Source organism: Xenopus tropicalis, chromosome 1, assembly GCF_000004195.4.
Source record: "Xenopus tropicalis strain Nigerian chromosome 1, UCB_Xtro_10.0, whole genome shotgun sequence".
Classification (NCBI taxonomy): Eukaryota; Metazoa; Chordata; class Amphibia; order Anura; family Pipidae; genus Xenopus; species Xenopus tropicalis.
This window is the reverse complement of record NC_030677.2, coordinates 104497209-104524183: the sequence shown is the minus strand read 5'-3', so window position 1 is coordinate 104524183 and position 26975 is coordinate 104497209. Positions and strand designations below refer to the sequence as shown.

Below are 26975 nucleotides of genomic sequence, written 5' to 3'. Positions count from 1 at the left end.
AAAAAAAAAAAAAAAGCATTTCAGGATGCAAACCAACAGCAAGAGGCTAGCTATATCTATGACCCTAGTAAACCTCTAAGTTTAGCATGTGATATTATATTTCCAAAGGTTGGCCCAGCTACAGCTCTGACAAAATGCTTTAAGAGCAAGGAAAGGCTTCTACCAAAGGCCTTAATATATTGTTGAGCCCCCTTGCCTGTAGCAGATCGGCAATTTTTTTTTTTTTTTTTAAATAACCCTCCCTTGTCCCAAAATGTGCCTTCAAACTTTCCTCTCTTTTCACCCTGCAGTGGCCGCCATGTTGGAATTTCACCCCCGGCTCCCCCAGCATCGTCCCTGCACAACCAAAATACACCACGCTCGCGACCGAGCACCCCCAACCCGCAACGCCACACTCTCAAACCCCGCTCCCCACAGCTCTCGCCTGTTCTTCGCTCTGATCGCTCCTCATTCTGTGTAGGGGAGGGGGGAGCGCGCCTGCTTGTAACATAGTAACATAGTAACATAGTAAGTTGGGTTGAAAAAAGACATACGTCCATCAAGTTCAACCATAATGCCTATATATAACCTGCCTAACTACTAGTTGATCCAGAGGAAGGCAAAAAACCCCCATCTGAAGCCTCTCTAATTTGCCGCAGAGGGGAAAAAATTCCTTCCTGACTCCAAGATGGCAATCGGACCAGTCCCTGGATCAACTAGTACTAAGAGCTATCTCCCATAACCCTGTATTCCCTCACTTGCTAAGAATCCATCCAGCCCCTTCTTAAAGTTATATAATGTATCAGCCAGCACGACTGATTCGGGGAGGGAATTCCAGAACTTCACAGCTCTCACTGTAAAAAATCCTTTCCGAATGTTTAAATGGAACCTCCCTTCTTCTAAACGGAGTGGGTGCCCTCGTGTCCGTTGGAAGGACCTACTGGTAAATAAAACATTAGAAAGGTTATTATATGATCCCTTTATATATTTATACATAGTTATCATGTCACCTCTTAAGCGCCTCTTCTCCAGTGTAAACAGCCCCAACTTGGCCAGTCTTTCTTCATAACTGAGACTTTCCATACCCTTTACCAGCTTAGTTGCCCTTCTCTGGACCCTCTCTAACTCAGTAATGTCCCGTTTGAGCACTGGAGACCAAAACTGAACAGCATATTCTAGATGGGGCCTTACCAGCGCTCTGTAAAGGGGAAGAATAACCCCCTCCTCCCGTGAATCTATACCCCTTTTAATACAGCTCAAAACCTTGTTTGCCCTTGCAGCTGCTGCCTGGCATTGCTTGCTACAGCCAAGTTTATTATCTACAAGGACTCCAAGGTCCTTCTCCATTAGGGATTTGCCTAGTGCAATCCCATTAAGGGTATACGGGGCTTGCATGTTTTTACATCCCAGGTGCATGACCTTACATTTATCCACATTAAATCTCATCTGCCACTTAGCTGCCCAGATTGCCAGTTGGTCAAGATCCTGCTGCAGGGATGTCACATCCTGGATAGAATTGACTGGTCTGCAGAGTTTTGTGTCATCTGCAATTTTGCTTGTTACACTGAAAACTGCAAAGCGCATGTGCTGCCTACAATGTCCCCGGTCCTACAGTCAAGGGAGGAGCGATGCATTATGGGAATCCTCTTTAAACAGCTCAGCGTTTTTCCTCAGTGTTTGGCTTCAGATCTTCTGAACAGGTGAAATATGGGGAGACTTAAGGGCACTATTGAGACAACTGAAGGTATGCCTGAAGCTTGAGATTAACTCTTTACTAGCCTTTCCTTCTCCTTTAAGCCACATTTTGAAAAGAGAAACAAGCTTTCCATAAGTCAAGGTTGCTTACTATGGGGGATATGGGTTGTCATACCCCACAAAAACAGGCAAAAAGAGGCTCTTGCATTAACTCCATGAGGGCCATTCAGGTGTAAACAGGATGAAAGCACGAGCTTGTGGTTACCTATGGTGGGCAGGTCTATATGAGGCTATAGAAATGTTTGTAAGTCAGTGTGCTGCTTGTGCTTCTGTACAAAATGAGCCAGTCACTGCACCACTTCACCCATGGACATGGGCTACATCACCATGGGAAAGAATCCATGTTGACTATGCTGAAATAAATTAGCAAACATTCCTAGTGGTTAAAGACAGATGTTTGAAGTGGTTGGAGGTGCTACCCACTAAAATGAGTACAAGCAAGAAAACTATTGCTTTGTTGCGTAAGATGTTTGCATCCTATGGTTTGCCAAACGATTTGGTTTCTGATATTGGACCCCAATTCACATTCCAGTAATTCCATTACTTTTTGAAACAAAATGGTATCAGGCACAAATTTACCCAACTTTATCACACAGCTTCAAATAGTGCAGCTGAAGGGGCTGTTCAAACAATTAGGAAAGCTTGAATGAAAATTTGTTGCCAGTGACTGTGGCACTTTCTGTTTAATTATTGGAATAATTGCCTACTATAGACATTTCCAGCCTTAAAATCTTTCAGAAATATAGTTGTTTGTTTGTTTGTTTGGTATTGTTATTATAACCTTATTGTTGAGATCTACTTTTTGCTTAAAAGGGAGGAAGTAGTAACCTCTGCTTGTGTGGACATCTTGGTTAAGGGTATTCCTACTATTTGCCATTTGTCTATGATTCTTTATCCTGTTCCTCTTTTCACACAAGTTTACCTGCCATGTTATATTAATGTACCAGAAGTTACTAGGCTTTTCTGACTACTTTACCAGTACAACACAGCAGAATCACTTAACCCACTGCTATCCAAACAATTAATCTTGGTCCTTGATCAGACAGTCCCTATAACAACCATTTAGGGCCAAATGATCAAATTAGCCTGATATTACACACCTTAGGTGGCTATTTGGGAAGAAGATTAACATGTTTGCATGGTCTGCCAGTGTATGGTGCATTGTAAGATGAGAAAGTGTAGAGGAGCCAAAAGGAATGGAAAAATAAAATGAGGGCCATGCTGTATATGGCCCTATGTACAGTATCTATATGTTCAGGCAAATTGGTCTTATACCAATGAGTATTAATCCTGCTTCCAACTGCCACACCTTCTCATGAAAGCAGTGTCAGATCTTTTCACTGCCACTCCTCTGCCGATTATTTTCCCCCCCAACTATCACATTGTTGCCTCAACAATGACTTGTACTTAAAATAAATATTTTATGTTTATATTTGGAACATGATTCCTCAAATAAGATACAAAAAAAACAAACTCTACAGGATTTACCCATCTAAAGAACTTTAAACATTTACTAGTTGCAGGTGGAGTGGTAACTATTTTTATTTGGTCCCACATGCAGTGTCTTGTAAGTGCATGTTATAAAAGATGTATTAACTCTTTGCCTGATCTGAGGTTGCACGTGCCCCTATAAATATAGAACAGCATACACCTGTTTATGAAATAAAGTTGAAGCATGCTTCCAGTCGAGTAAAGTAAGGTATTTTCTATTTTAGGAAATCCTAAAAAATATTATTCAGATGGTGGGGCAAACCAAACCCATCTTCTTGTGCATGTATCATCAGCACAAAAGAGATACTAAAGCAGGGATCACCAAACTTTTTTACTTGTGAGCCACACAAACATGAAAAAAGGTTATTTGGGGATACCAAATAAGGGTTGTGATTGGGTATTTGGTAGCCCTATGTGGACTGCAGGAGGCTCTGCTTGGAATAAAACTGCATCTCTGCACTTCCAAAACTTGCCTTCAATCCACAAATGTAAAAATGGGCACCTACTTTAAGGTCACTGGGAGCAACATCAAAGGGGATGGTAAGAAACATGTTCAAGAGCTACTGGTTGTGGATCACTGTACTAGAGCATAGGCAAGTTTTCCAAAGCTCCTACTTTTGTTCCAAAAAAACCCCCCACTGTAGTATAAATGGCCTACATGCTCTAATTACAGCTACAAAATGTCAGCTGGAAAATTATGTGGGGGAGAAAAAAATACCCATAATATTCTCTAGGTTTAGGAACACTGGAGAAATATTTGCAAAAGCATGATGTTTAAAAAGTGTACTCCTAGACCATTACCCTTTATTGTTTAAAGTGATACTGACACGAAAAAACAACTTTTTAAAATATGAATCTACATAAAAAGTTGCCTATAGGTCGTGTTGATCATTTTTTACGGATAGGGCTGCTTTTGTAAGTAATTGTTACTTGAAATCCCGAAACCTGACTGTTTTGCCAGCCTGACTGTCCCTTCTCAGCCTGACAGTTACAGCTTCTAATGCTAACGGCCTCCTGCTGGACAAATATGGCCGCCCCCTCATAGAGGAACATGGGGGACAGATAGGGAATGCAAAAGCTTGGACAAATACTTTTATGGCAAAATTATAAATAGCATGCAAAGGCAATGTTATGACAATGTTATAAAAAAAGGTTTGATTTCTGGTGTCAGTATCACTTTAAAGCTATGCTTTAGTTTTCACCACTAACCATTTCAATTAAAATATATTTATAAACATTTAAAATGGTCCATTTTGTACCTCCACAAAATGCCAAATGAAAAACAGTAGAAAATACTTTACAAAAGGGTTAATTAAATAAAATATATTTAACAAACTTAAGAGACAGAAACAGAAAAAATGACCATGTTTCAGTATTAGGTAAAAGTTGCGGAATCAAGAATTCGAAAATCTTGGAATGGATTCCTAGTCATCAGTAACCCGTCACCAATAGCTGCCAGTACCTGTTGGGCAGAGATAATCATAGCAAATTTACAAGAAATAAAACTATATATACTTTATATATGTATGGCAGCCATATATATGCTTTCAGCATTCCTTTACAAGGCCCTAGTATAATTACAACTGTAACCAAATAAGTATTTCTCCAAGCAAGTGATAAAAATCTGATTTAAAAAATAAAAAAAACAAAAGGGTAACAAAAGCACTAACCTTTTAACCTGGGCCAGTGTGCCTTTTTTAAATAAAAACTAGTCCAAAATAATTTGATGTAAAACATAGCAGTGTCATTCTGTGCTCTCAGAAGTCCCTTGCAGTGGCCAAGGGTGGGTGCATATGCAGTACATTATGGCTTTCAAAAATTATTATACTGTGAATGCTGCCAGCCCAAGCACCAGTGGGGACCTGGGAACACAGAAAAGGCTATCAGGTTGAGTTCTACATCAAACTATTGGTTTACTATTATTAATGAAGTCTACCAGTCTGGGTGAAAAAGTGATTTGGTCCAAATGCTTGCCTGGTTACTAGGGTGATTAAATATAAACCATTTACTACTTGTCTTAAAATGTCACTGTCTTCACATATTAGAAATTAATTTTAGGATGAACTTTCCCTTTAAACTTTACTATTTTTCTACTATAAATTAAGAATTATATTATTCTATTTGAGAAGTATATAGACAGTGAAAAACATAACTGAAATACTTTACTATACAAAAAGACATCTGCACATATTAGCATTTTCTAAAAACCCTTTATCCCCATTTTCTTTACCTGTGCAATTAATACAGCAATACATGACCAAAACAGCCAAGTCATAAAATAGTTAAGCCGATGATGCAGCTTATCAAAGCAACCCTGTAAAAAAAAAAACAGTTTTCACAGAATAAGATCTAGTTTTAGACTGTTCTATTCTTTAAATGACATTATCCTTTCAACATTTATATTATTTTTACCATACTTTTTTTTGTTAAAATAAAACAGTATTGGATAGTAAAGGAGAACTCAATAGCACCCCCCCCCCCAAAAAAAAGCCACTCTCAACTGGCCTCCATCACTAAGGAATAGTACAGTGGAGTTCACAGTCGCCATCTTCTTTCACTTTGCAAGGACAGTGCATGCACATCAAAAGCTAAGAACAGACTCCAAATTTCTCTCCAAATTTTTATGCTCCTGCAAGCTCTGTTTTGGTTAAGTGACAGAAGATGAGCCAGCTAGACAGAAGATGGCACCAGTGAACTCTACTGCTCTGCTCTGATCTTTATGTCAGACTCGCATGTAAAAAAAGAAAAAAAAACACATCAGGGTTATCTTCAACTTCTGCATTTCAAATGCTTACCTCCCAATGGTCTTTGTTTTTGGGAAGTCCCACATCACAGACAAAAAAGGGGATGTAAATGGTCCAGGTGTAACTGGGAGTGGCTGGGGTGGTGCAAGGGCATAGCTTAATTTGTCCATTTGGTAGTTGAAATGTTAGAAGGTATACACATGGACACATAAGGTCACTGTTATCTTTTTAAAACACATTACCTCTTGATAAAATGCTTTTGACTCTGTAGTGTTTCCATAACATGTTGTATATGTTTCATTACAACAGGTCTTCGGTATGGTAAAATTCTGCCTGTACCATGAAGTGGCTTCCCAGTCAGTGTAATTGTGCAGGCCACAGCAGCGCAGCTTTAGAAAAATAAAACACAGTGTAAGACTATTTATGTAATATTTATAATATCAGTCAGTGCAGTTAATTTACTATATATGATCCTTTATTTCACTATCAGAGCTTGAGCTAAGAGAAGTGAAAGGGTAGGGAAGATTGTACTAAAGAGGCAATTATTTCTACATCTAAGTGAGTAACATAAAATATCATTATTTTGATGAACAAATGTTTAATATCAAACAATTCTTATTCTATGGTTAGGTTGAGTTTATGCAAGACAAGAAGAAAAAACAAAAATGCCCACCCTTCTTTCATTCAGTAGCAAACACATATTAGTGAAATACCACCACTACTATTTTATTGTATGAAAAGATTAAGAAGACACTTCTCAGCTTGATATCATTTTTGTGCTCTACCTTTAGTGGCTCTACCCATCAGGTCAATCGTACAGGTTTCAAAATGTTGATCTGCCAATGTACCATTTTCTGGTGGCTATACAATGAATGGTCCCTTGTGTAGTGTCTGTCTCTTTAGCCTGTGGCCCAGAAGGTCCCATTTCAAATGGAATCACCCCTAATATGCCACCATAAGTAAACACAAGATTATTTGGATCCACATGGAGACCACCAAATTGTATGGGGAGCAGGAGGAAGGAGCCCCTGTAATTTTCTGATTGAAAAAAGGTCTCTGTCCAACTTAATTTTTGCCTAGATAATATCTGATTTGACTGCCCTTTGGTCACTCTAATTTTTCCCCACACATGACCAAAATTAAAGCTTATGAAAAAACAGTAAAAATTAGTTTCCTTTTGAAAATTGAGACTTTTTTTTTTTTTTATACAGGGCCTGAAGAAGAGTGACATTTAGCTACCCAACAATCATGTATCTGAGATGTTAGAATTTACATTGTCTCATCTTTCATAGATTTTGAAAAATAATAATGAATTAGTTACACACTATAAAGAATGAAATGCAAGAAGAAACCTCTATTTCAGAGAAGATAAAAAATTTAACAAGTGATTACCAAGAGGATATACACATCAAAACTCAAGTATAGAATGGTCAGATCACAATATGTGATAAGACAAGGCCTACCATAAGTTTTAAAGGTAGCGTGGAGAGATGGAAGAGAGTCCAGTGACTTTCAAGTGATAACTTAAAGGTAATCTATACCTCAAAACAGAGCCGCCATCAGAAGCTTTGGGGCTCGCACAAGTTATTTATATGGGGGCCCCCCCCATGAACACGTGCAGTACAAAAATATTGTCCACGCCCCTTGTGTTTGCAATATAATATATGCAGCTGATAAAGAGTTCCACTGATTAATGTGCTAATGATTCCGTGAGTTTATTGGGGGTCAGTGGGGTTTTGCCCTACGCTTAACCCTTTCCCACCTACCTGCCCCTGCTCTGTACTGTACTGTAATTGCTTAATATGGATGCTTTTGCATAATATTAAATAATTAATGTGCTTATAAGTCAGTATCTTAATTGGGGCGGAGGGGTCAGTGGAGTTTATATGTAAGTAACATAAGTTTCTTTGAAAGCAAGTTTTTGCATAAGTTATGTAAATTGCGTAAGCGTAGGGGCCCATTTACCTTAAGTGTTTTTAATTCATTGGGAGTCAGTGGAGTTTGTCCCTGCAAAGCTTCTCTGCATTTTTTTTTGCAAATTACTTAAGTTCTAGGCAAGATACATAGCTTTCTAAGTACAGTTGTACCCCCTCTACCCCTTGATAGTGGCCCTGCCTCAGAATACAAATTAGTGTAAACTTGTTAAAGGTGGTCAACTGAGCACTTTTACAAATGAATTCACTTTCTGTTTTAAGTGTTTTTTATTAGATATTTGCCCTTTTAGACAGTTTTATACTGCTAGGCAGGCTTGACTCAACAGCTCTATTTCAAGGCCCATAGTGTCTATGCACTTGCTGAATTCTTTTAACCCTAGGATACCTGACTCACAGTTGAGCCAAAAGCTTGGTATTAGCAGTCTAAAAATGCTAATGTCTCATTAAAAAAAAGTAAATGACTGTAAACTGCAAAAGTGCTCAGAGATGTACTCTGATTTTACATCAAATTGATTTTTTGTGTTTAGAGCCCCTTTAAGAGGACAGTTTCAAAGTTATTCCTATTTTTTGCATTTCCTATCAAGCAGTTTATTCATGGTGTTCCTAAATGTTTGTTTTTTCTTATTTGAATTTTGTTTGAGTCTCCACTTTTAATCAACAAAATCATATAGCTGCCTAAGCAAAAATAAACTGCAGTAAACAATTTTGGTCAGCAGATGCTATCAAGCATACAAAAGCACAACCACAAACCTGAAACACTGCAGCTTTATTTTAACTTTTATTTAAATTTATCTGCACTATTGCATTACAGGAAAATAAAGTATATAAAACGGACATGGAATTCTTAAATTCTAATTACTGGAAGAGAAGAGTCTGGCAGATAGAGCTTACAACCTAGTTTTACTAAACTAAAACTAAAGTGAATGCTGAGCAATCCCTGGGATTAAGGGACACACATATTGGCAGATTTAATTCGGGCACTAAAAACATCCCAGACAGATTTGCCAAAAAAAAAAATAGAAACCTCTCTAGGTTTTAAGTGCCAAGCTTTTTATTTTTTTTCCCCATTTAGGAAAAAAGCAATCCAAGCTATTCAAAGCCCATGGTTTTAGTGCCCAAAGGCTTGAGCATTCTAAAAGCAGCCCCCAGAGTCACATTTTATCCTTTTAACCCTTGTGGCTGGATGGGTTTAGATCCCAAAAGTTGTAGATATGACTAAGAAGTTCTCCTATTTAATCTTTGATGCTATGATCTCTAGATGAACCTCCCCTATTCTATATCTGTAATAATAGGTCAAATCAGCTGGACTTCCTGTGGTTTTCTTGAAGATGTTTCGCCAGTCATCCAACTGACTTTCTCAATTCAGAATGACTTATACAAAGATCTAACTGGAATAAATACCCTGGAATGTTGCTCCAATCACCATAAACTGTTTATCATAACCAGCATATTATCAGGGATCTCAAGAAGGTGAGGTATTGATTGTATTAGCATGATTGGAGCTTTGAAGTGTTATTAAACCTTCCAGGAAGAGGTGCCAAAACAGCATTTTATGTGGCAGATAATAGATGTCATCCACCCCCGCCTCTATTCAAACTCGGTTTTTCTGTTTTCATATATATGACACCCCTTTTGAACCAGTTGCTCTCCCGGTCTAGAATCTGGACCTGGCAGTCTTTAAATGTGTGTCATTTTTCCTTTAGATGTAGGTACATGGCTGAGTCCTGACCAGAGGGGCTGGTTCTTCTGTGCTGCACCATAAGCTGGTGTAACTGTTGTTTGGTTTCTCCCACATCCATGTCAGAGCACTCCTCACTGCACTGTACTGCATAAGTGATGTTACTCTTCTTATGGTTTGGGTTTGGTTGTTTGGTTTCTCCCACATACACGTCAGAGCACTCCTCACTGCACTGTACTGCATAAGTGATGTTACTCTTCTTATGGTTTGGGTCTTTCGGGTGAACCTGTTACTGCCTCAGTGTGTTGCTGGGTTTAAAGCAGACAGGGATGCAGTGTTTATTAAAAATCTTTCTATTTTTTTCAGATACCCCAGCTATATATGGAAAGACCAAGTTCTTTCGCCTGTCCTGGTTTCCATCTTCACCAGTAGTTTTGGTGTTATTGCTTCTCTTTCTACTGGTTTTAACAAAGGCCCAGTCTGGATATCCACATGTCTTAAAGGAGAAGGAAAGGCTAATAAAGAGTTAATCTCAAGCTGCAGGCTTACCTTCAGTTGTCTCACTAGTGCCCTTAAGACTCTGAAGCTAAACAGGAAGAGAAAATGCTGAGCTGGGTAAAGAGGATTCCCATAATGCATCACTCCTGCTCAGACCCTACGACCAAGACACTGTAGGCGGCGCATGTGCATTGTTGTTTTTGGGAGAAGGGAGCATTATTTTAAAAAATAAAGTTGGTGATCTGCTACAGGCAAGGGGGCTCTACAATATATTAAGGGCTATAGTAGAAGCCTTTTCTTGCTCTTTAAGGGCCCCTCTGAGATGTTCCAACTCTTTCACTTTCGCCCCTGTGCTGGTGGGGATCTTTTCTGCTCTGTGATGTAAGGTTCTGATAACCTCCAGTTTGTGATCTAGTGGATGGTGGGAGTCAAACAGCATGTACTGGTCTGTGTGGTTGGTTTCCTGCAGACCTCTATTTCTAGCTTTCCACCCTCTCTGACTTTAAGCTTTGTTCTGTTGCCAAGGGTATTTATTCCAGGAAGATCTTATGAACTGAGAAAGCCGGTTGGATGACTGTCTTCAAGAAAAACACAGCAAGTTCAGTTGATTTGACTTATTACTACAGATATACCATGACCTGGATGAATAAGAATCTTCGCAAACTCCCCTATTATATTTCTTATTGTTGTTGTATAAAGGCAAAAAAACATTGCAAAATGTTCTGATGTTTTATAAACAAAAGACAAACGGCACGGGTTTGTTAGCATTTTACCATTACATGGCCATAGGAAGTGTTTCAGATTCTACCGAATGTGCACTGGCTGTTGGTAGGGAAGGATTAAAATTAATTCAGTGCAGTTATGGCACAAGTAAAGCACAGAAGTCATTGTTTCAGTATATGCTTTAAAGGACAATGAAAGGTTAATATAAATTAAAAGTAAGTCTAAAGGCATTCTTTTAAATTCCCAGATCCCTGCTTGCTTCTCTGAGATATGGTGCTGGCAGCCTACAGCAGTGTGAAGACTACAGTGACATCACTGAAATCTCTCTGTCCTTCCTGTAGACTGCCAGCGGCAGCCTTCCTGTTCTCTGAGCATGTGTGTAACTTGATCCTGTCTGCTGTTCTGAGCTACACATGCCCACCAGCCAATCAGAAGCAGATCTGGCAGAGGGGAGGGAATGAAAAACATGTGCAGTATGAAGCAAGGAGGGAAAGGAAGGGAGAATACCTTTTTAGAGATGGCTGCCTGTTCTAGAAAATGTGAAGTAAGTGTGACTGAGTAAATATTTGATTAGGTGAGCCAAAAGTGTGGCGTTTTTACTAAACAATAGGAGGACTATTGGGCAGTATGCTTTTTAAATTTTGACTTGCATTCTCCTTTAAGACTGAAGTTTCTCACTTAGTCTATAGCTTAAAGGAAAAGTAACACAAAAAATTTCTAAGTAAAAAAAATCTATTCTACCCTATTTAATATGGTTAAAGATTGATCGAGCCTAGTCTGACTCCTTCCTTTACAGAAGGAAGGCTAGGCTCAATCAAACGCTTACCCTGATACTTTACCTGCATCGCTTTTCTTCAAATGACCGGAAGACAACTTTTAACAGGTATTTTGTTCTACAGCATTCAAAATAATAACTGGTTTTCAGGAGGATAGGGCAATTATTTGGGCAGGGTAGAATAGATTTTTTTGTGTTACTTTTCCTTTAATTCCCTCAAATCATTATGGAAAGAGATTAAAGACATAGCCCAGTATTTTGATGCCATGTTTTTTTCTAAAATGTTTTTTATAAGTAGCATTATCTTTATCTGGAAAAACAAAACACAGTGGAATTTAAAATTGCTTCCTTACAGTACTTAACAGTACTCAGAGTAATTCCTGTTGCCCAAATGTAATTAATTGAATTCTACAGATTTTCCTTTTTCTTTTAAAGGTGGCCATACACGCACCGATATTATCGTACGAAACCTCGTTTCGTACGATAATCGGTGCGTGTATGGCATGTCAGCGAGCCGACCGATATCGCAGGAAGCTGCTGATATCGGCCGACTCGCCGATCGGCCAAGTTAGAAAATTTTGATCGGGCGCCATAGAAGGCGCCTGACCAAAATTCTCCCTTCAGAGCTGAATCGGCAGAAGGAGGTAGAAATCCTATTGTTTCTACCTCCTTACCTGCCGATTCAGCCCTGAATGGTGTGTGGCGGATCTGACGATGTTTCGTGCGACCGACGGTCGTACGAAACATCGTGAGATCGCCACGTGTATGGCCAGCTTAAGTCTGATGATGTGTAACAGTACATTTTTACAATAGTGAATTAAATGAATAAAAGGTGGTGAAATAATGGATCAGTAAGGCTTTGTAAGGTAGTTTTGGAAAATATTTAATCTGAGAATTTACTGAAAGATATGCAAGACTGGACAATATTGGGCTCGTCCAAATGGATCACAATGGTGAGAGTGCAGGCTACCAGGTGAGGACCAATAAGTTCCTTGTGCTGACAGGAATTTTAAACCTGTCTGGTAGATATCTGGCCAATTTTCTGCCAGGTATCCGTTTAGCAGGCCCACTGGAAGGTCCTCTACATGGGCAGATAAGTCGGCAACTCCCGCCCCACCCCAGTAAATAAACCTATCCTTCTCTTATAACAGTTAACAAAAGCATAACACTTTAATCTGCATAATTCTCAGACAGGGGCTTGCTTTGTGCAACATCAGTGTTTTTTTTTTTAATTTTTACTGGGAAGAAGTGAGAAAATAAATATCACTATATGTACACATAGTAATTGTTATTTAATTAGTTTTTTTATACCCCTATACCCACTGTTACTACTTCTGGACATAGAAAAAATTACACCGGTATGAAGAAAATTGATTTTAGTTACCTCTTTTTGAATTTTATTGACAGTCACGTCAGATTTACTTCCATCATAGTTTTCAAATGCCTCGAGCATTGGTTTCAGTTCAAAATCCATCTGAATGAGGTAACAAAAAAAAAAAAAAAAAAAATAATTAGAAAGGCATTAATAGTACAGCATGCACAAAAAAATCTAAGATTTAAGATTCCCCAGAACAATATCGACCAAAAAAAGAAATGTATACAAAAATTGTATGGTAAAGCATTCATGGGTGTATAAATGAATGCAAATGCAAACTGAGCAATATAAAAATATGTCTAAAGAAGAACTAAATCTCAACAAACACATAGGGGCTGATTTACTTACCCACGAACGGGTCGAATGGAGTCCGATTGCGTTTTTTTCGTAATGATCGGTATTTTGCGATTTTTTCGTATGTTTTGCGATTTTTTCGGATTCTTTACGAATTTTTCGTTACCAATACGATTTTTGCGTAAAAACGCGAGTTTTCCTATCCATTACGAAAGTTGCGTAAAAAGTTGCGCATTTTTCGTAGCGTTAAAACTTACGCGAAAAGTTGCGCATTTTTCGCGTAAGTTTTAACGCTACGAAAAATGCGCAACTTTTTACGCAACTTTCGTAATGGATACGAAAAACTTGCGTTTTTACGCAAAAATCGTATTGGTAACGAAAAATTCGTACAGAATCCGAAAAAATCGCAAAACATACGAAAAAGTCGCAAAATGTTCGTTTTCAAGTCGGAACTTTTCCAATTCGGGTCGGATTCGTGGGTTAGTAAATCAGCCCCTTAGTTTAGATATGTCACACCGAATGTCTTGGAATCTGTACCAGCACAAGGCCACCACAGCTCTTTAGCCCTAAGATCTGTGCCTCCAGAGATGCCCTCAGTAGCTCCCCATCTTCTTTTCACCGCACATGCTCTTTGCTGCTGTGACTTATCTAAATTTAGGGGCACATTTACTAATCCACGAACGTCCGAAAAGCGTCCGAATGTGTTTTTTTCGTAATGATCGTTATTTTGCGATTTTTTTCGTAGCCGTTACGACTTTTTCATAGAGTTATGACTTGCGCGAATTGTCGCAACTTTTTTGTAGCCTTCGCGCTACGAAAGTTTCGGATTCATTCAAGCTTCAGTATCATGACTTTTCTTGGGCCAGGTTGGAGCTGCAGAGTGCCACTGAGTCCTATGGGAGGCTTCCAAAATCATGCAAAGTCTGAAAGTTTTGCCCGCCGTTAACGAGCGCTCAATACGAAAAAGTGGCGACAATATACGAGCAAATCGTAACGGCTACAAAAAAGTGGCGACAATTTACGAAAAAGTCGTAACGGCGACGAAAAAAATCGCACATAATACAAAAAAGTTGCAAAATGTTCGTTTCCAATCTGAATTTTTCCCATTCAGATTCGTGGATTAGTAAATCAGCCCCTTAGGGTCCACCAATAAAAATCACAAAACAAGTTTGACTAGTTAATTTCAGATTCACGTTACATGACAGCTTATAATCTATAGCATTCTATATTAAAATAAACAAGTAATCAGCCTTGTAGCATCAGCTACTACGGCCATTGTACCTCACTTTCTGATAATATTTTTGTGATTTTCAACTCCCCCCCCAACACACTAACAATCTGCAGTGCCACCGGCATACAAAAGACGGCCTAACATGATTAAAGGTGGGGAACTGCTGTGGACGAAATTAAAGGCATGGAACATTACTGTTATAAGGCTACTGAACCTCTGGTCTCATACAGAAAGCACTGAACATAAACACATTTTTAGGCTTTAGATTTTAGTTTTTCTGTAAGCTACAGAGATACACAATGTCTGTGTATGCAGAACCATAATATAAAAAAAAACATTGACAACATCAAAGAATTATAAGCAAATTGCCATACACACAGAAAAAGATGGTACGCCAGTTTAGTTGCTTTTATTGTTTTTATTCTAACATGTAGGGCAGTGGCTCCCAAATTGTGGGACTATATCAGTGGCAGTATACACTATTTTGAGAGAACTGTCATTTACTCTCATAGATACACTTGAAAGCAAAGCTTAAAGGTAAGTTGGGTTGAGGTTTAGGGTGAATATTTATTAGTCTTGGAACTACAGCCAAATAACTAATACACAAATATTTTACTTTGGGACATTTTGCTTGAGTTCACACTGCATCTTACACCCGAGAGAACAGGCACACCAATTTATTAACTCGTGAATGCCCTATTAAATATTGCAGCCCCCTGTAATTTTTAAGGGGGCATTACATTGATTATCAGAACTAAAAACTCTTGACAGAAATATAATGGGACTTGCGTTTTTACCTTACTCTGGTGATGGATCTGCATGGTGCTTCTTATAGCATATGTGTACATCTACATGTAAAAGTATTTGATGGATATTTTTACTATAAGTTGGCCACTGTATGCAAAACATCTATGTATGTATTCTGTTAAATGGTAATCACAATTTGTAATTGTTTAGAGAAAGGGCCCTTTACCTCCGGTATTGTTTTTATGGGTTATGAGTATTTTAGGTATGCCTCAATAAATGTATTTAATTGTAGTTGTTTTCATAAATGCAAGGCATTGTAGGAGTCTTTGCTGGAGAAGAATTTGCTTCACCATTTCAACAGGCAGAACAAGTTGGGCACAGAACAGTTCTAACCTTACTGCTAATATGATTCCGTGTGCATTAAATATCTGTTTGCCATTTTTCAAATATGATTTGGAGTTGCTGTGATCTATCTTTGGCACAATGTCAAAATGCGACATTTTTAGTATTGTGTAAATTCCCTTTGAGAAGTGGACTTGCATTTTTTAACACTAAATAAAAATTTATACAACTGTGCAGAGATTTATGCTCCAGAAGGATTATGTAGTGAAATTATTTAAGCAAGTTTTCATCATGTCCTAGCCACTATGTTAAAACATAGTGTAGATCCTATAGATGCTTATGCTGTACTACAACTAATCATCCTTTAGATATTAAAGGATTCTGTGAATTGCAATTCAACTAGATGCAAAGGGCTACCAGTTGGGCACCCTACTGTGACAGAATTTATTTGGTTACACCACTTCTGTAAGAAACGAGCACACAAATTACTTGCGATCAGTGACTAAAATTACCCAATTTAGAATACTTTGCATCCCATGTTGTCTAAAAAAGAACATGTGCATCAGCAAAATACAGTTTAAAAGAAGGCATACCAATATGAAGAAAAGCTTTTTTTTTTGCTCTTTCAAGTGCAAAAACACAAATTGTATTGATATGCATTTTTTAAACAACAAAGTGTATTTCTGCAACTTTGAAAGGCATCTTTATTTTATTGTGCAGGTATGTGACCTGTGATCCAGAATGCTCGGGACCTGGGGTTTTCCGGATAAGGGATCTTTCCATAATTTGGATCTCCATAACTTAAGTCTGCTAAAAATAATTTAAATATTAAATTAACCCAATAGGATTATATTGCCTCCAGTAAGGATTAATTATATATTAGTTGGGATCAAGTACAAGGTACTGTTTTATTATTACAAAGAAAAAGGAAATCATTTTATAATATTTAGAATTAGAATTATTTGCTTATAATAGAGTCTATGGGAGACTGCCTTTCCGTAATTCAGAACTTTCTGGATAACAAGATCAAATCAGCCTGATTTGCCCACAACACTGGCAAAGAAATCAGCAAAGATCTATTCTTTTAAAGATCTCAAAAAATGACTGGATCACCCCATGCATGGTCTGCTTTACCCAACTCTTCAGTTGTTAAGGTGTCAATACACTATACACTAATTGCACATGTGCCTTTAGATACTTACCCTGTCCATATAAAGAAATGCCAGCACCGCTGCAGAAGCCTCTAAGCAGAGCACGATCACAACGAAGTACATGAACTATGAAAGAAAGGTAAAACGGTATCTAATGCAAAAAGAAAAAATCGTTGTGCTATCCAAAATAGAGTCTATAATAAAGTTAACTTGGAGTGCGTATTCCTAAAAGCCGTGGCTTCCGGCTATAAACATATTAAGTGCAAAATACAAAAAAGGAAGTCACTCACGATTCAGTAGGTGACTGCCTCCATGCAGGTTTATTGGAGCAATCAGTGAGAAGGATACAGACGTTTTTGGGAACCTCTCGTTCCCTTTTTCAATGCTACATTCAATGCTACATTGAAAAAGGGATTGAGAGGTTCCCGAAACGTCTGTATCCTTCTCACTGATTGCTCCAATAAACCTGCATGAAGGAATTTTTTTTTTCACCTACTAAAACGGTATCTAGTTTGACCAATAAATGTGTCTTGTCTTGTGATGCACAATATTTGCTTATCAAATTTTTAATCTATTCAATTTATTTTCTTCTTTTTAATAACTAAAAATACAAAAAGAAACTATTAGGCAGGCTAAACAAAGTATGGTCTCTCTACTATTCTCAACACAACTAATTAAAAAAAAAAAAAAAATACAATCTGGGATGTGAATTTAAACTGAATCTGAGTTGCAAGTAATATAAAACGCATTACATTTATACTATATTACATAGGATGCATTTACATTACTATAACCACTTAAACTGGTTTCACTTGCTACTCATATAGAGAATAAAGTACACCCTGTTATAAAATATAAGCATATAAGATGTTAGAGGCTGCAGCTGCAGGAGAGCTTTACACTATTGCACAAGGGTATTTTGGCTGTTTCAGGCTTCTCATGAAGAATCTTGATGGTCAAAATGCTTCTTCTTGCCTGCAGCACATATCCATTTTTCTGAATTGAACACATCTAGCACAACTAGGCAGGAATTTATCAGAAACATCAAAGCAAGAATTTTTTGAATGAGAAAGTGCCACACATATTTATGGGAAGTAACTGCAAGAGGGGAAGGGCATTTTGACAGGCAAGATCCTCCCCTCAAAGTATCGGTTTCATTAGCCTTTATACAGATCAAGTAACTCATCAGTAATTTCTAGTATACAGGTATGGGACCTGTTATCCTGAATGCTTGGGACCATGTGGATCCCATATATGTACTTGTAATTTCAGCGGAACACAATTTCTTATGACATACAATAATTAAGGTGGGGTTAAAATGTTTTCTAAAGCATAAATTGCCATCCTTAACCTTACATTGCAAACTATAAATTTTATTTATTACTCACGCATCCCTGTTGGCAGCGCGATCCTTTCTTTGAGATGCAGCACCCCAACAAACCATTAATTACAAGGAAAAATGTTCCAGTAACAGCCATGCCAGAAGGTATAAGGATGTATCGATCATGAAAGAAGGACTGGTAGCTCTTGTAGGTTTTGATATTGTAATAACCTGCATACAGTAGGCAACCTGCAGCAGTCTAAGATAGTATAAAAAAGAAAATGTATTTATGCACAAAGTCATTCTTGCAAACATTTTCTAGTACTCTAAAAAAGAATTACATTTACTTTCATTGTGTAAAAAACCTGAGATGAAGCGCGTTTTGGCAATCTTTATGTTTTTCTTGTCTCCCAATGTATTAATACAAAAGAGGTTTATACCTAACAATATATAATTTTATATCTAAATAAAAGTTTTCTTAAACAGATATAGGTATGCTCTGCATACAAATTCTTTAAATGTGCAGTCTTGGTTACAAATGTGATTAGGCAATTCTCTTTTTTGCAATTAAAGGAGAAGGAAAGGCTAAGTCACTTTGGGTCCCAAAATGTTAGGCACCCCCATGTGACTTTAATCGTTTACCTTTAACACCAGGCTGGTGCCCGTTAGGAGAAAACCGCACCAGCCTGGGGTACAAGGTAAGCGATTTAAGTAATTGGGGGGTGCCTAACATTTTGGCACCCCCAAGTGACTTAGCCTTTCCTTCTCCTTTAAAGGAAAACCATACCCCCAAACAATGTAGGCCTCTATAAAAATATATTGCAAAACAAACTCATACGTAAAACCCTGCTTCATCTAAATAAACCATTTTCATAAAAACACTTTTTTATTAGCATTTGCTATTCCTACATAGAACATTGTACTCCTACATAGAAAATTGCCATTTTAAGAATTAAGGGACGCTTCCTGGGATCATAGGATTCACAGTGCACACAAACAAGCCAAGGCACACATACATGCTAGGCCACATCAGCCAGAGTCTTTTCCTGTTACAGTTAGAGCTGCATTATTATATATATTACAGTTTAGGAAGATTCTTTAATAGGTCACTTAACATGATCTAAACTATCTGTTGGTTAAGTATTTATTCTGGGGATACAGGTTTTCTTTTAATAACTTTGTCTGCACAAACATAATGCTAATATGATCTGATGATGATCTGAGCATTGCTCCCCCATACCACTGAACTCACATGATGCACAGCATGACATCTGTGGCAGACAAGAAAATAGGAACTAAAAGACAAGATATTACAAAAAAAACTGTAGCCTCACCAGCAAATTGCTTCCTGGTTGCAAAGGTTACAGGAACTAGTTAGTTAAATTCTATTTTAAATTCAATGCTAGGAAGAGGCAAAGTTTTATTTAGATTGTTTCTAAGCAAAAAATACATGTCGTACATGATCTTCCCTTTACCTCCGTGTCTGTACAATTCACAAACTTGCATATATCTTTAAAAAAAAAAACAGTGTCAAGTAACTAGTGATGCATAATGTGTTTTAAAACTGAGACTTTTAGAAATAATTTCTCTTGCTTTAGTGTTTATGTCAGTAACACCCAACCACTTCTTCATGTTTCCTTTCAGGAAACACCGCTTTTAAGGCGAGTTTACTGGTAAGAGCACTAATGAAATGTATAACATGCTTTAAATTGTACACTACTGTGCAGGGACCACCATCCTACTGTGTCTTTTAACACATGGCACTTAATTTCTATCAATTTTTTACTTAATTACTATGCTTGTTACTTATAATTTATATTGCCCTCTTTGCATTTACTTTTCTACACATATAGAGAAGTTATACATACATAATGTGGTTCTTAGACTGGAGAAGCATGCAGTTTTCTTTTACTTAAACTAATTTAACCCAATAAAAATCTGCTGACAAATTGTTCAGTAACACAACTGACTCACAATCATGAGGTCAGGTGTTTTTGCAACAATATGGAAAGCAGACGAGAATACCTAAAATGGAATTAAGAAATAAATAACTCACTTTACCCATGGGCAATCTCATCTGCATTCCACCGCAGTGGATCTTTCATGCGTTTCATTGCGGGGAAACGCAGTGCAGTCTGTTGCTGGTGATATGCATCAAGTTGCGTTCCATCTGCATTACGCATTTGTCAGCACCACAGTAAGTATAAACTAATAGATTGGGCTGTGTTTCTTCTTGTGTTCCCCTCATGTGCAGTGGAGACCCACTGCAGGTGAACACAGATAAGAACCCCCATATGTAAGAGCCTAAAACTTTTAGAAGTATACTTAAGTACAGAAAAATGTACTATGCACCTGGATAAAAAAATATTTGATTACAGTATAGCAACAGTATTATCAATGTCATAAGCCTCTTCTCTCGTCATTTATACGGGCAGATGGCTACAAGGACCTTACCAGTAGGAACAAGTTACACTAATGTGTGTTACTTTTTAAGCCAAAACCTGCCCCCTGTCTACAAGATCAGGTAGGTGCAACTGAAGGCAGGAACGGTAATGGCGCTGTTACTGATTTTTTTTTGGTTTCTGCCATCATCCCTAACATATATTTGAATGTAACTTTTTTTTTTTTTAGATAATACAAATTTTAGAGGGATTTTGCTTAAATTTTATATGAAAATTAGGGTTTAGACTTGAGTACAAAGCAAAATCTTTTTGGCAAGAATTGGTATGAATCCACTAAGATTGTAAGCTCTACTGTTAAAGGGGTTGTTCGCCTTTAAATTAACTTTTAATATGATGTAATGGCACCTTTATGGTACAATTTGCTGTTGGTCTTCATATTTTACTATTTGTGGTTTTTGAATTATTCAGCTTTTTGTTTACCAGCTTATCAGCTACTATCTGGTTGCTAGTATCTAATCTAAAGAGAGACAGGAATAAGAAAAGAGATGGGGCCTAAATAGAAAGAAAAGTAATAAAAAGTAACAATAACAAAGTTGCTGGGGTCAGTGATCCCCATTTGAAAGCTGGAAAGAGTCAGAAGATTAAGGCAAATAATTCAAAAACTATTAAAAATGAAGACCAATTGAAAAGTTGCTACGAATAGGCCATTTGATAACATACTAAAAGTTAACCTGAATGTGAACAACCGCTTTAAGAAACCTCCTTCCTGCTGTGTCTCCTACCACCTGGCACTTATATTTACATGTATTTATTTTTTATTATAATGCTTATCCTCCCTCTGTTTACTTTTCAGTAAACAGTGGTGTACAGTGCTGCATATCTATCTATAAAGTTATACATACAAATTATGTATTTGGTACAGGTACATCCAAAAGACCAAAAAAAAAACCCCATATATAGCAGATAATAAATGCATGTTGCACTGATATTCACTGTATTTTAATTGCAATCAGTGAAGCCCTTCTAGCCTAAATTTTCAAATGATCTGGTCACCCTAAACTAAGGCCTTGCCCTGTTTGTACTAGCATGGTGCATTGCTGCACTGACCATTCAGTTTTTACCAGTATACACTATACCCTTGTGGGAATATGTACAAATATTTTCAAAGGATCTGGTAACCCCCATTTAGGGCTTCTATATTTTCTTAGCCAACTATTCAACATATTTAACAAGTTAAGCTTTTAGGTCAGGCACTGAATAGGAACATGAGATGTATAGGGTAAATATTACATGACAGCAGGATATATTTATGCTAAAATAGTTTTATAAATAGAGCAATAACCAGCCACTGTCTCTGGAATGAACTTCTCTGCAAAGGAAATGGAATACTTTTAGTATACATATGTACAAAACAGGTGAAATGAAGTAAAGGACAACCTCAGAACTGCCCAAATAACAAAGACTCCTCATTTTATCCAGGTACAGAGTGCACATATGTGGTGTATTTCTACCATTCTGGGACAAGGCATATAAGCAGGAAAGGGTGGGTAGAGAGCAAACTAAACGACTCCTCTCTAGCAGGTATACAGCATTTCATTCAGTATTCTGGGACTTTATCCTAATGGCAAGCAGATTGGGGGGTTCTTACCCAGAAGAGAAGAGCAAGAATCCTTAGGCACAGACGGGACGATGTATCCACCAATCTCCCCATGGTGACTCTGTCTCTCACATCCACAGCCTCTCGGCACTTTCCCCCCAGGCTCCGCCCTTTCCACTCACATGATCTGCGGTGACTTCAGCATTTTCCAGCCAGGTTGAGGGGATTTAAAGGAACCCAGGTAAAGTGCAGTGAATGGCAATATGGGGCTTCGGTACAGCAGTCCGTATTGCCTTTCGCCTAGTAGATTCTGAAAAGAAGTGCTGCGTCATACAAGCAATTGTTATAGGATATTTGTGTGTAACTCAAAGAGAACGTAGCGACTTTTATTTGTGGTGTTGCGGAGGTTCCAGCTGCACACAATAGGGCTCCAATACGTCTGCAAGTGCGGTTGTAGTACCTGCAATTTCCCCGCGGTCGGTTGCAAGTAAAACCATTTCCTTTAGTGAAAATGGTTTTTTTTTGCAGTTATGTATAGTTAAGCTGCGCAATATTTATGGCGTTTGTGAGTTTAAACTTTTAATATGTTTTAGAATAAAGTTTTAGGATTTTACACATGTCCGTTGTATATTTGTCCAGCAGCAGGAGAAAGTGGAAAAAGAGAAGCTGGGAGTTATAGTTCAACCACGAGGGAATTTGTTACAAGCTCCAAGACCACAGTGTTGGTCTGTAAGTATATGCACAATTGGCTAAGGATAAAAAGAAGTCACGGAAGAGTGTGAAATACGGAAATTCACTTATTTAAATAGACACGAACTTTAAACATTTTGCGGTGGATTGTATTTATGTGTTTTCACAGAAAAGTGAAGTAAATTTAGTAACGGTGTTCACTAGATTTGTTTTAGATATAAACACGTTTTAGAGGGGTGATTATTAATATCATATAACTGTATTACGCTATTTTTTTATTTTATTTATTTATTTTATTTTACCCCATAAGACCTCATCTGGGAAGTCTGGACAGAGGAGGGCGCTCTAGAGTTAAGTATTTTTTTTATGTATAGTTATTAAGCTGGCTGCTGCTCAGTCCTTCCTGCCTTCAGCTCCAAACTCAGCGCTGCTGCACCTATTGACGCAGGTCAAATGCAACAGTTAAGTTGCGCCTAAAGAATAAGGCACACGTCACTCACATGTGCACAAGAGAAATGGTGCCAGGCACACGTCACTCACATGTGCACAAGAGAAATGGTGCCAGGCACACTTTAAAAATATTTAGTGCAACAGTGCCCAATGCACATCAAAGTGTATGTGCAGTTGTGTTAATTTTGAAGAATCAGACACAACTGTGGTAGGTACAGGGATGTTGCATTAAGAACATTTCCCTTTTGCCCTGCAATTACAATTCTTGGGGAAAAAAACACTGCATTGTGGGAAAAGAAATGTAGCGACTGGGCCCCCTTTGGCAAGTGCACAGAGCACCTTTATTTGCATTGTTACACTTATTAGCTGGTGAGCTACTATTACAAATGTATTCTCAGACTTGCTGCACAGGCTTCTAAGCTGCTATTAAAGGAACAGTAACACCAAAAAATTAAAGTGTTTTAAAGTAATTAAAATATAATGTGCTGTTGCTCTTCAAAAAACTGGTGTTTTTGCTACAGAAAAGCTACTTTATAAATAAGCTGCTGTATAGCCATGGGGGCAGCCATTCAAGCTGGAAAAAAGGAGAAAAGGCACAGGTTACATAGCAGATAACTCGTAGATAAGCCCCATATAATGGGGGTTTATCTGTTATCTGCTAAGTAACCTGTGCCTTTTCTCCTTTGAGTGGCTGCCCCCATGGCTACACAGCAGCTAACGTATATAAACTATAGTAGTCTTTCTGAGGCAAACACACCAGTTGTAGCAATGCAGGGCAACAGTACATTATATTGTAATTACTTTTATACACTTTCATTTTTTGGTGTTACTGTTCCTTTAAGTGTTCAATTTGACTTGTTATTAGGAAGTTCTTCCAGTGTCCATTTAAGGCTAATGCCAAGCGTAGTGTATGGAGCGTATTTTTGGCAAGCTGAAAAACGCTTGCCGAGAATACGCTCCATACGCTCCTACCTGTGCCTGCACCCGAATGAATGAAATATGCTCGGGTGCAGGCACATGTAGCCAGTATCCCCCAAAATATGAAGTCTCGTGTTTTTTGACGGATATCAGTTACATGTGCCTGCACCCAAGAGTATTCCATTCATTCATGTGTAGGCACAATGTAGGCTGAATTAACAGTAGCAGGGTGTATTCTCGACAAGCGGTTTTCGGCTTGCCGAGAATACGTCCGTGTGGCACTAGCCTTATGTTTCTAGTTTCAGAAGTGTGAGGTGATAGTTTTCAGGTGAACAAGTATTTAAATTTGATTACAACCTCTCAATTTAATATTGTGCACATATTGAAGGACATGAAAAATAAAATTCACTAGTTTGTTATATTAGTTGCAATACTATTCACTGTGGGGTGCCTAATAACTAAGCAGCAATTCTGCTGTCAGTCCTGCCCTAAAGCCGCTGGCTTGATGCTAAGTGGGGGGGGGGACCACATTTTCTGCCCCTGTTAACACTAGGGTTTGCCACCTTTTTATTTTTTTCTTGCCAGCCACTGATTTGGGAGCCACAAAAGGGGCATACAGAGAATTGTGGAGGAGGTAATGTTAAAGAGATGATGGGTAGGACTAGGATGAAGGTGGGTTTGGCAGGGGCACTGCTGCCATGAGGTGAGTTGAGATACTCACCTCAGGTGGCAGCAAGCCGCTCTGGTAAAGAGCCAAAAATGTTTCAAATTGGAATTAAGGCTCTGCTAGTGCAGAGAGCACTATTGTGCTCTCTGCACTAGAGATGTAGGGCAGCATTCCATAGGGCAGTACTAGGGGTTGGAATGCCCTGGCTGAAACGCTGGCCAGTTGGCAACCCTAGCTGCCCCCTGCTTGCTTAGTGGCAGAAGCACCTATTAAACCTCCCCTCCGGTGAAGTTTTCTCTATCCAGAATGTGAATTTAAAGGACAAGGCAACACAAAATTTAATGTTTTGCCTAATAAAAGAAAACAAAATTCTAAGCAGCTTTGCAATATACATTTATTACAAATTTGTAATGGTTTTTGAGTTATTTGTATATATAATTGCTATTAAAAGCAATGTCTGCCTGTCCTTTTCTATTCTCTGCCCTGGGGGCTCTGACTGTTGAAACAATGTAGCACAATGCAGCAAGTGGCAATGGTCAGGGACAGGCTTATAAAGGGTCATGATTAGAAGATGGGAGACACATGAGGATAATGAGGTGGGCGGAGGAAAGGGAGCAAACAGAATACCAGAATAGAGAAAAGAGGATTAGTCAGAACTAGCCCAAAACGCCTCCAGTGGCTCAGGAGGTAAATGCACACTGCCAGAACCACATCAAGCAGTGTTTGAAACCAGACTTATCCAGACACCTGCCTTGCTGGAGGAGACTGACAGTTGCAACATTGTTTAAAAAGTGACAACCAGGGGTTCAGCAAATGCTGCTTTCAATTGCAATTACATTTACGAATAACTTTTAAAGCGCTACAAATTTTAAATTATTTCATATTGGAAGATTGCTTAGAATTATGTTTTCTTTTATTAAGAAAAAAATGAATTTTAGGGTTGACATGCCCTTTAATATGTGTCTGGTTTTAAACACGGGGGCAAGCCCATATTTAAGTTCCCAGGTTGCCACAGGCATGTGACCTGTGCTCTGATAAACTTCAGTCAAATTTTACTGCTGCGCTCAAGTTTGAGTGATATTAATCCACTCCCAGCAGCCGATCAGCAGAACATTGGGAACGTAGCAAGATAGCAGGTCCTAGTAGAGAATAACACTTAATAGTAAGAAATCCAAGTCCGCCTTGGGACTCCTTCTGTTACATGGGAGTAGGAAAAAGAATAGATTACCTGAAAGCAGTCGTAATGTGTAGCATTGGCTCCTTCTGAAAACTCAGACTTGGGCACAATGCACTGAGATAAATGCCTACACATCAATAGAGAGTAGAATGACCATTTGCTATGTAAACAGTGTGATTTAGAAATAAAAAGTACACCATAAAAATCACAACAGTATCCCTTTAAACAAAAATTATCTGTCAGCCAAAGTGAAACAAGAAAGATTTCTATTTTGTAAATGACATGGGAGAATCCTTTGTTGCTCACTAACCCCTTGGATGTTGCTCTCAGTGCCCCCAAAGCGGGTAGTTATTTTTGAATTTCTGACTTGGTGGCAAGTTTTGGTTGAAAATAAACAAGATTTACTACTAAATAAAGCCTCCTGTAATCTGATAATGTGCATAGAGGCTACCTAATAGCCAATCTTAGCCCTTATTTTCCACCTCCATGAACTTTTATGATGCTTGTGTTGCTCTCCAAGTCTTACATTTGACTATGGCTCACGAGTAATAGAGGTTGGGGAAACCTGTATTAGGGGTGCAGCAGTGGCACTGGGGCACAGCCTGTAGGTCTGCAGCTCTGGGGTCCTTAGCTCAGTTTGTTAGTTTTCCACCAGGGCAGATTATTTGGCTCTTGTCAAAAATTACCAGTGAGGGGGTCATATGCACACACATATAAGATTGTATGAAACAATTATCTACATATGTATGGCGTTGGTCTTGACCAAAATGTACTATGCACTAAGAATATTGGTCAATTTGGGGATCAAGCCAGCGCCACTTCAGGCGGCCAAGATGATGGTGCCTTTTTTGCATCGGGGAGGCACTAATGTAGTATAAAGCTGCTTTTTGCCGCCCCTGGTAACTTTCCAGCATTGCCCCTGGATCAGGCAGATTTGCCATTTTTTTTTTTTTTTTGCCAATGCGCCATGTTGCCCAGTGCATAATAGCTGCATCAGCAGATGAGAAAGTGTGCAGCCTGTTACTTTACCTGCATC

General features: G+C 38.4%; 1 protein-coding gene across 1 annotated transcript; it reads right to left on the bottom strand.

The window, feature by feature from the left end:
* Positions 1-4533: 4533 nt before the first annotated feature.
* On the bottom strand, positions 4534-22381 carry LOC100145428 (tetraspanin-3). Its single transcript, XM_002934794.5, has 7 exons — positions 22089-22381; positions 18106-18297; positions 16769-16843; positions 12962-13051; positions 6212-6358; positions 5456-5539; positions 4534-4687 (listed from the first exon to the last, which is right to left on the bottom strand). Exons 1-7 carry the CDS (start codon positions 22149-22151, stop codon positions 4601-4603), a joined length of 738 nt encoding a protein of 245 aa, XP_002934840.1. The 5' UTR covers positions 22152-22381; the 3' UTR covers positions 4534-4600.
* Between the last annotated feature and the right edge of the window lie 4594 nt (positions 22382-26975).